Source organism: Ambystoma mexicanum, chromosome 1q, assembly GCF_040938575.1.
Source record: "Ambystoma mexicanum isolate Mex_15411 chromosome 1q, UKY_AmexF1_1, whole genome shotgun sequence".
NCBI classification, from domain to species: domain Eukaryota; kingdom Metazoa; phylum Chordata; class Amphibia; order Caudata; family Ambystomatidae; genus Ambystoma; species Ambystoma mexicanum.
In genome coordinates this window covers 913,873,633-913,885,661 of record NC_090922.1, presented here as the reverse complement: position 1 = coordinate 913,885,661, position 12,029 = coordinate 913,873,633, and the positions used below count along the sequence as shown (strand labels likewise).

The following is a 12,029-nucleotide window of genomic DNA, read 5'->3' as shown; positions in this document are numbered from 1 at the left end:
TAATTGTAAATGCCTGCCATGAACATTCCCAATCTCAATGGTAATAGTGTGGGTGTCATCTGATCAGTGGATGGTTCCATCATGAATCCTTGACATGTAACTGGCTCTGCACCCTGAAATCCTTTCAGATATAATTATTATAATTAAAAATGTTCTTCTACAGCACTCTTAATACCAGTGAATGGTTTCTAAGCACTGGATCGAGATTCCTGCCTTGTCTTGCTTCCAAGACAAACGTGTTGCCCCTGAGCTATCCTTCCTCACAATCAGATCTGCATGTATGCCATGAACAATTTATAATATAATAGTGCACACCACACATGCTTTGATGCAACCTACCCACAGATGAAGAAATGTAAACTATCCATGCCTGACATTTGATTCACTCTTCCGCTGACCAACAGAGATGCAGGCCTACAACGGGATCTCACAATTAATAACTTAAACAAGTAGTGTGCAATCTCTGGCTCTCAAGATGTCTTGGACTACAACTTCAATATTCTCTACACTGACTGTACTAGCTAAGGCTGATGGGAGTTGTAGTCTAAAACATCTGGAAAGCCAAAGGTTGCAGTGCTCTAACTTAAACTGTACCTATTCGACCAACATTGGAAGGACAGAAGCTTGAGTATTTTTTCTTAATGCAAACATTGCAAACACACACATCAGGTGAACTGATCTTTTGACATGTCTAGCCATCTGAGCTTAATCTGTTCTTTTGTCTTAAGATGATTCACGTGTCTATAATACTCTGTTTCCTCTTGATACTCCTGCTACTCAGATGCAGCACATTGGCTTCCTTTTAACTAACCAGTATCTTTGTTCTTACTTGTCCTTTTAAGGATCCAACCCTCCAGAACCTCTGAAACCTGCTTTTGAGATGTATGCCTCTGAAAAGAAGTGTCAGAATATTCAGGTTGGTAAAAAAGTGATCAGGGTCCTGTAAACCAACTCGAATCTCACCTGGAGATGTGTGGGGATGTGGAAACCACTTTTTAAAGGTTCTTCTTGGGTAACAATAACTACCTTCATGTGTGGCCTCTATGAACATCTCGCGATGTGTAACTAATGTGTATTTAGTTTATAGTATTGTGGTCAACAAAATGGAAATGGTAATATTGTTTTGCGTATTTACAATGCTATGGTATACTTTTGATTATTCGTCATAGGGACAATGGGGCTGCTCGTGTCTGGCAAAGTCTTCAATGACTTGTATCTGCTTTTCCTGCAGATGTTATTAAAACAAATGTGCGCAAGGTTTTGCTTCTAGTGTCTGGGATTGGTTTCCTAATATGGACACTGCAAGGACACATTTTAGTGGGATTTCTTCCAAAGGTTCCCTCACCATTGTCTGTGGCTCTAATATCAACAGTGCCTTTGTGTGTCATCTGTGTATTATTATTATTATTATTATTATTATTATTATTATTATTATTATTTGGTTTTTATTGAGCGGGGACCTAGAATAGGGATCTAACGGGGTACATTACAAGTCATAGGGAAAAGAACATGGTGAGGATAGCAGAGATACAAGGGTAGAGGGGGCTAACGAAGGGGGTGGGGTGGGAAGCTTGGCAGCAAGGGAGCTACAAGTATCCAGGGGAGGTAACGGGGGCAGCAGATCGTGTAGTCTCAGATTAGGTGGAAGGCTGGAGGGTGAGGACCTAGGTCTGGACCTTGGTGTCAGGGTGGAGTCCTTCCTAGAAGAGGAGGATCATATATTTGAGAACATAAACCATTCCTTCCCAACGCGCCTCAAGTACCTTCTAATTTCTTGGTATGACAATGTTTCTGTCTAGTCTATTGGGATTGCTCTGCATTGATTCCTGCCAAATCTTCCCAAAGAAGTCATTTTACAATGTTTATATTTTCCAGATCTGATCAGACCCTATTTTGAAGAGTCCTTGGCTCGTTTATTCATATATTTCTTTTCAATTGAAAACAATACACGTAATTTACACTGACTAGCTATTTCATAGATGTTCTAATTACACTAACTATTACACGTTTGGCGAGTTGATAACTGTTTAACAAGTCTGTGTGGAAAATATCTATAAGTATGTGTTTCAGAAAGCTAGCATTTTAAATTATCTTTGAAGATTGTTTCAATGGAATGAATATGAAGATGCAGAATTCTGTTTTCAATATTTTTGGAGGGAGTTTGTAAGTGAAATTATGAATGTGCACAAGATAGCAGCCAGGGACTGGGGATTGGTAACCGCCATGCCTTCCGCAGAAACCTTTGGCAGACATTTTCTGGATTCATGGTAGCCGTGGCGAGTTAACCTTCATTTGGATAACCACCATTTGCTCCATATAGCAGAAAGTGATCAACCACCCCAGTAGCTTATATCCTCTACTTTGAACACAGACTAATCAATTTGCTGGAAAGTACCAACTGAAGGAATGCTTTCTGATGGGGTCCATTAATATGCAATAAAAGACATGGCACATCCACTGGGAGGGGCCCTAAGTGACCGAAACAAGCTTCTCGTATTGCCATGACACTATCACGGTTGCTGTTGGAGCACATGGGTGTGCACAGAGGTGAAAGTGTTGTAAGACAGTGACACTTTGTGCTAATGCACTAGGGTGACCAGCAGTGTGTGCCAACGCTCTTGCTTGATCCTTCTTTTCCATAAAGGAAGAATTCTAGAGTTCTAATTAATTTCTACTTATCATATGCAGCGATATAATATGTCGCACCCCAGAAGGAGGAAACGTGCTATTGTCTGTTTCTAAAGCATGTAGTATGTTTACTTTGAAAAGTAATGAAAATAAGTGCATATTATGTTTTGGATCGTGATCTCTAGCATAATAGCATACAATTAAGCAAATAACATGTTATCAATGTTCCAAGGTTATAGGCCTCGGTAGCACGTGGAGGTGGAGAATCTAAGGGTTGATATATCATGAGGTGGAAGAGATATAATTCTATTAGAATATTGTACTCATTTACTCCAGATTGGACACAGCAGAATGTGGTAACAGGTGGCATGCTCCAGCCACTGTTCTGCCACTGCATGCATTTTCTCCACAGTGTGACTAACGTTCCAATGCACTAATGTTGAATTTGCTACCATGGAAGAGGGGCGAGCTACTTAACCTGTGGGAGGTGCTGATGTGATCTCTGGTGAAAGCCCATGCTCATTTTATTGTGTATGAACCACCTTCCACTTTCAACCATTGGTTTATCTTCCCACTCCCTGTTTGCTCTCTCTTACCTTCCTCTGTCACTTGGATCACATACCCCCATTCCAATGCCCTCCAGTACCTCACCTGCCCCATCTTTGGATTCAAACCCTTTAACTTGTCATGGTCCATATACAGTTCCCTGTCTCACGCTTGGCTCATGGTCCAACAATGGAAATTGTAAAAGTACTCTGTGAGCTCCCTTTGTCATTTCCATGGCAGACAATCTTGTATTTTTTACAGAAGAAACAGCTTGTGCTCCCCACATGGGCTGTGTCCTTTGACAAAAATAGCAAGTAGGATAACCAACATCATCCCATAGTGCAAAAGGCAATGATCTATCCTGGGGCGGGCTCTTCCAGGTAGTAATGGCCCTTAGACCTCATTAACGAACCTTATTTCACTAAAGTCTGCCACCGACGACTACACTCATCATTATATTCCCTCCCCCTCTGGTAGACAAGGACCACTGGCAACAGCTTTATAATGATGGTGTGGGCTTTGAGATGGTCTTGACATGAACGCCCTGATCAGGGAAGATCCAGTGGGCACACTGGTGCAGTGACAGGCATATTCATTCAGCATTACTTGCCTCACATTTACTCACTGTTATTCTCTCCACCTCTGCCTCAACTGCCCCTTCCACTCAGGTCAACTCTACTTATGTCAATTCAAAGAAGAAACTGGCATCCACATCTACAGAAAACCCTCTCGTTTTGTAAACAATTAGTTGGGCATTTCTCTGCAGCGTATTATATCAATTGTCTGAATAGGATCCACGAAAGGGCTTGATCCTAAGGTGGTCCGGTATATATTTTGAGCTACTTAATGAACTGTAGTAAAGATATAATAATTACATGTAGTCTTTTGGTGGAAGAACCTAAGAGCGATGATATGATATTTACATGCTTAATTCCCAGGGGTTTCTTAGCGCGGACCCAGGGATCAAACCTGTGCTGCTCCGTGTCGTCTTGCTTCCAAGGCGAGCACGTTGCTGCTGAGCTCTCCTCCCAATGCCAGAATCTGTATGTTTTTTCCAGCTGTTGCGCTGAGGTGCGTGCCTGCTTTTTAACTTCCTTTAATATGTGTATGTTAGTTATCTGCCGCCATGTGATTTTTACAAGGATTGTTTTTATGCTGCCAGTTTTCAGATCCCAAAAATGGAATATTGATCATGTCTGCTGCTCTACTAGAGGGCTCCATCTTTATCAAGAGTTGCTTCAGCATTGTTCACAAAATTGAAAAGGGCATCTCCACAGTTGATTATTTGATAAATGGTGTGTTGGGTCTTAGAAACACAAGAACCTCTCTGCCTAACTTTTAATGTATTTATTTGTCACGATTGGTCCATGTTTTAAAAACGTTTTGAGAACTCAAAAATCCATTTACTTCGACTGTAATGTGAATACACAGCACACAGGCATATACCAATGCAAGAAATCATGCATATTGCTAAGTCTCTATAGGACAGTGGTATCCAGACTTGCTTGATGCCGAGCCCCGCCTTCCCTCTTGAATACATGTATTCTTGTTAGGTTCCCCCAAATGCCAGAAGGGTTTATGTGTTCTATCAAAGGCAGTGCCTGTGCACCTTTTTTAAGGAGCAGCACCCTAGACTTGCTGTGAACCCCCTTTGGAGGCCTGTGCCACAGTGAGAAGGCCACTGCTTTAGGGTACACTTTTCCATGTGGAATTATATGTTGTCTTATTGTCGGATGCTTTCTTATTTATTTTGTGAAAAATATATAGTTGCAAGATAATGCTTTATTAAATGAATTAGGTGTCAAAGTCAACAGGTCCGGGAGTGATTCTAGTAGGAAGCCTACGTCCCTCTAGAGAACAACCAATCCCAGAATGCACCCCTATCGCCATCAATCACCATTCCTATCAGTGACACAGTGGGAAAATGATTAGGGTGAAGTCAGCCCAGTCAGTTGCCTCATCCATAAGATAAGATATTTCCATGCACAGTCAGACGCCAGAACCCATCACTGGGTGACTCTCTCCCACTTCCTGGAGGCGGAGAGGGTCTCCCCGAAGGCCTGAACTTCAGACTGTCTGGAAGCTTGCATGACTCATGGCCCAATACTTTAATTCAAAAGTAACCCCATAGACACTGGCCTCAAAGAATGCATTTCATGTGGGAAAGGGACAGTAGCCCTTCATCTCAAAAAGGCAACTCCTGGCAACGGGCAAGCACCCAACGCGTCCACGTGTATGAAGGTTTAAGGTACAAATGGTCAAACTGGAGCATGGACATGCACTTGTGGATGGATATCTGTCATCTCTGTGTGATAAAAGAAATGAAACTCAATCAAATGTCATCTTTTATTGTTTCTTCATGTAATATCATGTGTCAAGAGAAGTTCCTTTTGCTGATTCAGTTGGGAATTAAGTTCTAATATGTGTGAATCTGTTCGTCCAAAGTGCAGACTTTAAGCTTTCTGAAATCTCCCTGTAGTCTTCACAGTTCTCAACAAAATCCACTTTTATTTCTGGTAATCACAGCCAAATAGAGAAAAATGCCTCTCGCCAAAGGTTGTGTTTCATTGTCTCAGGAAGATGAAGTTCGAAAGAAGGCTCTTACATGGCCGGGCTAAAAAAAGTCAGGCGGGCACTATACCCAAAAGAGTCACTGGTTGGTTACTCGCTGCAGAAATGACTTTGCCTCATTTCGTTTGTTTTTAATTCATCCTATATGACCACAAGTGTAAATATTAAAACCCTACTGTGAGATTATTAGATCAATATAGCTGTGCCCACTGGCTCAGGCAAATGGTTGTAGGCCCCAATGGAATGACTTAACCTGGGCCCCCTGTCCCTGTACACTATTTGGGCTGTTGGCAAATCCACAGGCGAGGAAGAGGACGTTTCTCTCAACAAAAGTAATGCCTGGCGTCAGTCACTGCTGAGGGTCGTGGCTCTCGGTCTTCTGATGAAGGAAAGATTGAATTGCGTTTTCTGGCCAAAGCAATGAAACAAATAGCTCCGGGCCAAGTCCTACGCTACTCAACATCTGTGGCTGAACAGTAGCGGACAGCAATAGGATGTGCTGGCAAACATACGTGCACACGTGTTAAACATGGAACGGGTCCACGGGGCTCTCATAGCTGCAGTGAGGATAACTATGACGAAAACACTGAACTAATGTGCTTGCCTGCACATCTACCTGCCTGCTTGGTAAGTGCGCCTCCCCTGCCTGCCCCAGACTGCTTGTCCCACCACAGTACAGCAAGTAACGCGTGTGTCCTACAGGCGAGGCTCACAGGCCCGCTCTCTCCCCCTGGGGGGTGGGGGGGCAGCCTGCGCACAGAAGCCTTTGTGTGCCGTCTTCACGTCTCCCCCTCCCTCCCCCCGAAGAGGGAAGTGTAAAGGGAGCCCCGCGCGCCGCATACCGGTCATAGTTCAGTGGCAGCCTTTAGCACGGCCCCTCCGCTGCGGTAATCCCTTCAATAAGACGCCCTGTTCTCGCGGCCGTCCTCGCGAGCCTGTGAGAATCTGCTCTGCAGACAGGACCATTTCACCTGCTGATCCCTGGGACTCAGGCAACCTTTTCAGCGGGACCACCAACAGCTCGCGCCGCGCTCAGAGTTTCCAGGGCACCCGGCGGGCGTCCACTATGTCCACAAGCACCATGCCCCCCCCCCACCCCCCACCATTTTAAGCACCATGCAGATATAAACTAGATGCACATGCTCTGGAGTTATATCTGCACTCCTGCAACACACGCCCTTAGCTCTTAAACAACAATAGGCTGGGTGCAATGCAAATAGTTTGCATCAACCAGTTGTGAGTACATTGTGGGTGTCAAGGAAACGACGGTGTCAATCATGTCCACATCATTGTGTCTCTGGAGGGTGGGAGTTTTGAACACCTTTTTGCTTAGCAAATAACCGACCAGCTTGTAAACGGGCGGAAGCGTACTCAGCTCGTTCGGTTCGCATGTTGCGCAACATACATGATGAGGCTCCCTAACACCAATCAGCTGTTGGATAATGAATATGAAATATGAGTATAAGAAGGATCAGTGCATATTAAACGTGTGCTGTGCGAGGTGTGTGGATGTGTTGTGTGAAGGAAATTGCTGCGTCGTTTTTCGCCACAGGGGTTCAGCGCGCAAATAAAGACGATGGTGACATAGGGTGGGGAACCCAAGGGGCCGCAGTATACCAAGACCGCCGCATTCCCCAGGCGTCCGTCTGCTTAGGGGGGGGGGGGGGGGTTGTGAACGCACAGAGAGTGCGGCTGTTAGGTTAAAACACGCGTTAACAATGGGGCGTTCTTTGAGGAGTTGCGAGTGCACATGGAATGCAGTCACCGTTACGGTGCAATGAGACTAAATGTGTGCAAGATTCATTCGTAATATGAAGCGCAATAATGGGCACAGGGACTGGCCGCTATTTGGGAATCGCTGCGCAAACTCGTCTAATTCTAAAGCCACACAGTTTTCCTTTCGCACTTAGAGCCTGGTTTACACACATATTTTTTTAATGGGAAAATCCAATTAAAACATGCTTGAAAATCGGGTTCTCTTTAAGGTTGTAAATTCTAAAGCGTCATTTGCTCCCACTTTCGGATTGGCAAGACTCAGGTGCCCACGCTTTCATCCCAGCCTTTGAAGCCCTTTTAATAACAGGGTGTGTGCCAGAGAACCGTGAAATGAGTAGTTGGTGTTAGATCTGTGAAATGAGCCCCTTGCGCATCCTGTCTGCGGGGAAGCACAACACAAACGGACAACTTCAAACTACCCAGCCGGGCGTGGGAGTGCGCACTCGAAGACACGATAGCCGAGTCTGCACGCAGCCGCAGGGTGCTGCTACTCGACTAGAGCGCCGAGTGAGTGCGGTCCTACGGCACATCCAGCTGGGACAGCAGGCAGGCATGCCCCCTCCCGCCCCCGCCCCGCCGCTCCCCCTATGGACGAAGAACGAAAAGGCGCCCTGGGCAAGGAGGTTTAGAATGTCCGGTAACTTAACACTGCCTTGTCCAAGGTGAGGGCACTGCCCCTGCATCTCTACAGGGGGGCACCGCGCCCTAATACATGAAGCCCCTCGTTTGCCACTCGAGCACTCGGGTGACTGTATGCGTTGTCATGTCCCGGGAGCCCACCTGGCACTCTATGGGTTAGAGAGCAGGAGGGGGCAGAGCTCCGGGCTTCTCTCACCCACACACCGGTAACGGCTCTGGGACAGGCCTTCATTCAAGCCCCGCGATACCTTTTCACCAACGCCCCCATGATGCCCAGCATGTGGGGTCCTTTGGCTGAAAGTATTACTTAAGCATGCGTTAGTTAACAAGGGGCTGCGTGGGGGTGGGGGGTTTTTGGGGGGGGGGGGCAGGCAAGAAGCACATGCCACGAAGCGGCAGTTGTCCGTCCAGGAAGAGGAAGGCAGGTGACAGGCTAGCTAGGGAGGTGGGGGGTGGGGGCATGATCAGGGCTGGTTCTGACACCCAGGCACATGCCTGAACTTGGGGGGTGCGCGTTGCCCCCATTAGGTGGGAAGGGAGCTCGCTGCCGCTTCCCTGTGGAACAGATGGCTCCTGCTCCGCGGACTCGTCCTTCTGGGCAGGCTGTGTGGACAGATTTAGCCCGCGGGCTGGAGCTACAGAGGTAGCTCACCCCCCCCCCCCCGCCCTCCCCTCCACACAGACGTGTCTGAATGTGACAGCCCCATCCCCTGCCGGGCAGGAATCCGCCTGTGAGGTGGCTCGTTAAACTCCCAGGAATGCCATCCCGGGAACCGTGTCCACAGACACCTAACGGACCACTGGTCCCAGAGGGCATTGCTCGAGAAAGAAAAAAAAAGTCCACTCTTCCTCTGGACAAATCATGTGGCGGTTCGCCCGGCTGCTTGCATCAAGTTACCTAGAGTGCCACGTACCAGCCTCCTGTACACACAATCACCCGATTCATCCCTGAAGCTCTGGCTAAAATGCACCTTAGCACCCCCCCCCCCCCACACAACCCCAGCCTGCAGCCAAGAGCCTGGCAAAGATCTCATCAACGCTATGTGTGTTTCCGATCTCCATCACGCCGTCTACCACCAAACTTGCTCTTTCCATGGGGGCATCAAGCGAGGCATGCCATGCAGAAACAGACATGTGGGCAAGCCCTTCTAAAAACGGGGACTTAAACTAAAGGCGTTCTTATGGCGTGCTCCGGGGGACAGGGGGGTGTGCCCGAGGTGCGTGCCAGCAACAGGTCTGCCGCATCTCCATTATCCCACATGCCACCCCCCTCTCAGGGCCGGCAGGATCCGTGGACCACGAGGACACCCGGGCACTCTCGCACCTAGAATCCATTGTGCAGTGTGTTTGAATGTGGGGCATCCAGGGCGACTCCAGGAGGGCAGCCTGAGTGTGTGTGTGTGGGGGGTGGGGGGGTGGGGGAGCAGGTCGCATGCCAGGACGCTCAAGAGTTAAACTCGGTTTTCTACTCAGACCCTGACATTCCGCCAGCATCTGCGATTGATTTTTTTTTTGATTTTTTTTTTTACCAGAGCTCTCTTTTCTAGTTTTGGGGAGGGGGTGGGGAGCTGCATCTCGCTTGCCCATCCACCAGCTCAGCCTGGCTGCTGCTGTGGGAGCCTGACTGTGCAGCTCTCTCGCTCGCTTACCTCCTCTGACCTCTGCTGCCTGCAGGAGCAGGGGAAGGGTGATGAGCAGGGCGCTGAGAGTCGAGTCCCAGGGCCGCCTTTTCGTTTTCCACCTTGTGGACCACCTCTGCATCTCCATGGTGGGATCGGCCACAACTGTGAAGAGAAACGACGCCTCGCCAACTCCTTCCGTCCTACAGTCCCGGGTGCGAGGTCTAGGCGGCCATGGGCGAGGGCAGGAGTTGCGCTGCGCTGGCGGTGTGGAGGGGAGGGCAGAGCAGAGGGGGAGCTGGGCTCTGGGGTTAGCTGCTCGTCTCTTCTCGGTGGTGCCCAGCTGCTGCAGGCCCCCGCACGATGCGTCCTCCCCGGTGCCCTGGCTCCAGACTGAAGAAGGGCTGCAGGCTTTAATCAAAAGGCAAGCGAGACTTTGGTCCTCCTTACAGTCCCACCGTCAGAGGGCCGGGCCAAGGCGCTGCGAAGCCCCCCTCCCAGGTCAAGAGTGACAGCCCGGCCCCTCCCCCGCAGGAGACTCCCAGCCCAGACAGGACCCTCACCAGCTCAAGAGCTGCGCTCACTACTCAGCCAGGACCCTCCCCTGCCCTACCTCGACCCTCCCCCTGAGGAGATTTCTAGTGCAGCCAGAAGCCTCTTCATCCCGAGTGCAGCGCCCTCCACCCCAGCAACGAACCTCCCATGCCCTTCCGTACCCTCCCCAGCACCGAGCCCCTATTCATCATCTGCCCCCTGTTATGTCGCCAGCCCTCTCCCCAAAAGAAACCCCCGGACAGCACCCCGCAGCACCTCGGCACGAACAGAATGGCAGGGGTGTGTGAGGCTGGGGCGCATAGCCGTTCTCCCAGATGTCAGACACGTCTTGCAGTTGGCACTGTTACTTGTGTTCTCTTGGGCGCATTGCCTAGAACAGAGGCCGCGCTCCTGTCAGTCGCTGTGCCCCTTCCCGCGCTGCGCTTAATCATAACCTTATCTTTTCATGTTTGTGTCCAGGTGCCCGTGTCTTATAACAATCCCCTGCCATCCTGGGAGCCCGAGTCCAGTGCGAATTTACACCCGGGCACCAGATCTGGAGTTGTCCCGTCAAAGCAAATACATAGCCCAGGGGCGACTGTGAGGAGCTGTCCTCGGACGTTTAGAGCAGCGCGAGCCCCGTCCAACCACCCTTCACCCACGCAATGACCACACCAGCATCTACAATAAAGGCAACCATCACACGTTTTACTAACAATTCTAAATCTCCACACACACACAGAAGGAGTTCCAGTGTAGTTTTGTCGCCAGCCAGAGTTGGATACCCGTTTACGATACCTTGTACTAACTCATTCAAGTGAATTGGTTACCATGGTAACGCACGCATGTCCTTGTGTCCCAAGCGGATTTTTGAGTGTCTATGGCCAGGGTGCCTGCCATCTGTAAAGAGCACCATGGAATTAGCAGGAATGTGCGTTGGGAGTTTCTCTTAGGCATACGTGTCGCTAGCGCTGAAACTAAACCAAAAAAGTAGTATCATAAACTTCGCGGTGCCCTTGGCCTGCCTTAGCACCGTTGGAGATTTAACGACCCCGGCCGTCCTTAAATCACTGCACAGGGGTCATCGCAAATGGGTTTATGGCTCGGAGCAGATTCCTCGCACTGACACTGTAGCCCAGCAGGACTACGAGACTAGAAATGTGGCCACCGGCTCCCCCTGTATACACACAGATGGACCATTGTTGCACTCGTGGCCGGCAAGGGAGGGGTTACGCAAGGCTGAGAATAGAATGGGTTTCTTTAGCTTAACCCGACATGACTCACAAGAAACCCATATGGGCTCTCCCACATTCCTGTCAGCCAACCACCTCTCCGGAATTTCAACCAAACTGTATACCACTTTGGGTCTTGTTAAATTCTCTAACTTGGTATCCTCTATACCCTACTCAAAAAACGACAAAATAGAACAGCTGTCGTTTTCACGTATGACCAAAAGTTTTTTTTAATTGGTCTAATGAGAGAATAATGGGTCTAATGAGAGAATCAGCTGCACGTGTGTATGACTGTGATGGGGTTGTATACAGCACACGACTGGCCAGGAAGCCAAAGAGCACTGTCCAACACGAGAACACAGTGATAGTATCCAATAATAGGAATCCAGTTAGAGGATAACTGAGGCAGGGGATACATGTAAGAGAGGGACAGGTGAACCCAGTCTGAGTGGGGGAGGATCAGCAGATTATTGATGTGTGAGGT

At 48.7% G+C, this 12,029-nt stretch overlaps 1 protein-coding gene across 4 annotated transcripts in view; it reads right to left on the bottom strand.

The window, feature by feature from the left end:
* COL11A1 (collagen type XI alpha 1 chain) overlaps window positions 1–10,237 on the bottom strand; it is a 381,664-nt gene extending 371,427 nt beyond the window's left edge. For 2 of the 4 annotated variants that reach the window (XM_069641557.1, XM_069641556.1), the window contains exon 1: window positions 9,810–10,234. In XM_069641557.1, coding sequence (XP_069497658.1) covers window positions 9,810–9,927 — 118 coding nt within the window. In that variant the 5' untranslated portion in view covers window positions 9,928–10,234. Of the gene's footprint in view, window positions 1–9,809 lie in introns of all 4 variants that reach the window. The other 2 variants (XM_069641554.1, XM_069641555.1) reach the window with 2 other exon arrangements.
* Window positions 10,238–12,029: the final 1,792 nt, after the last annotated feature.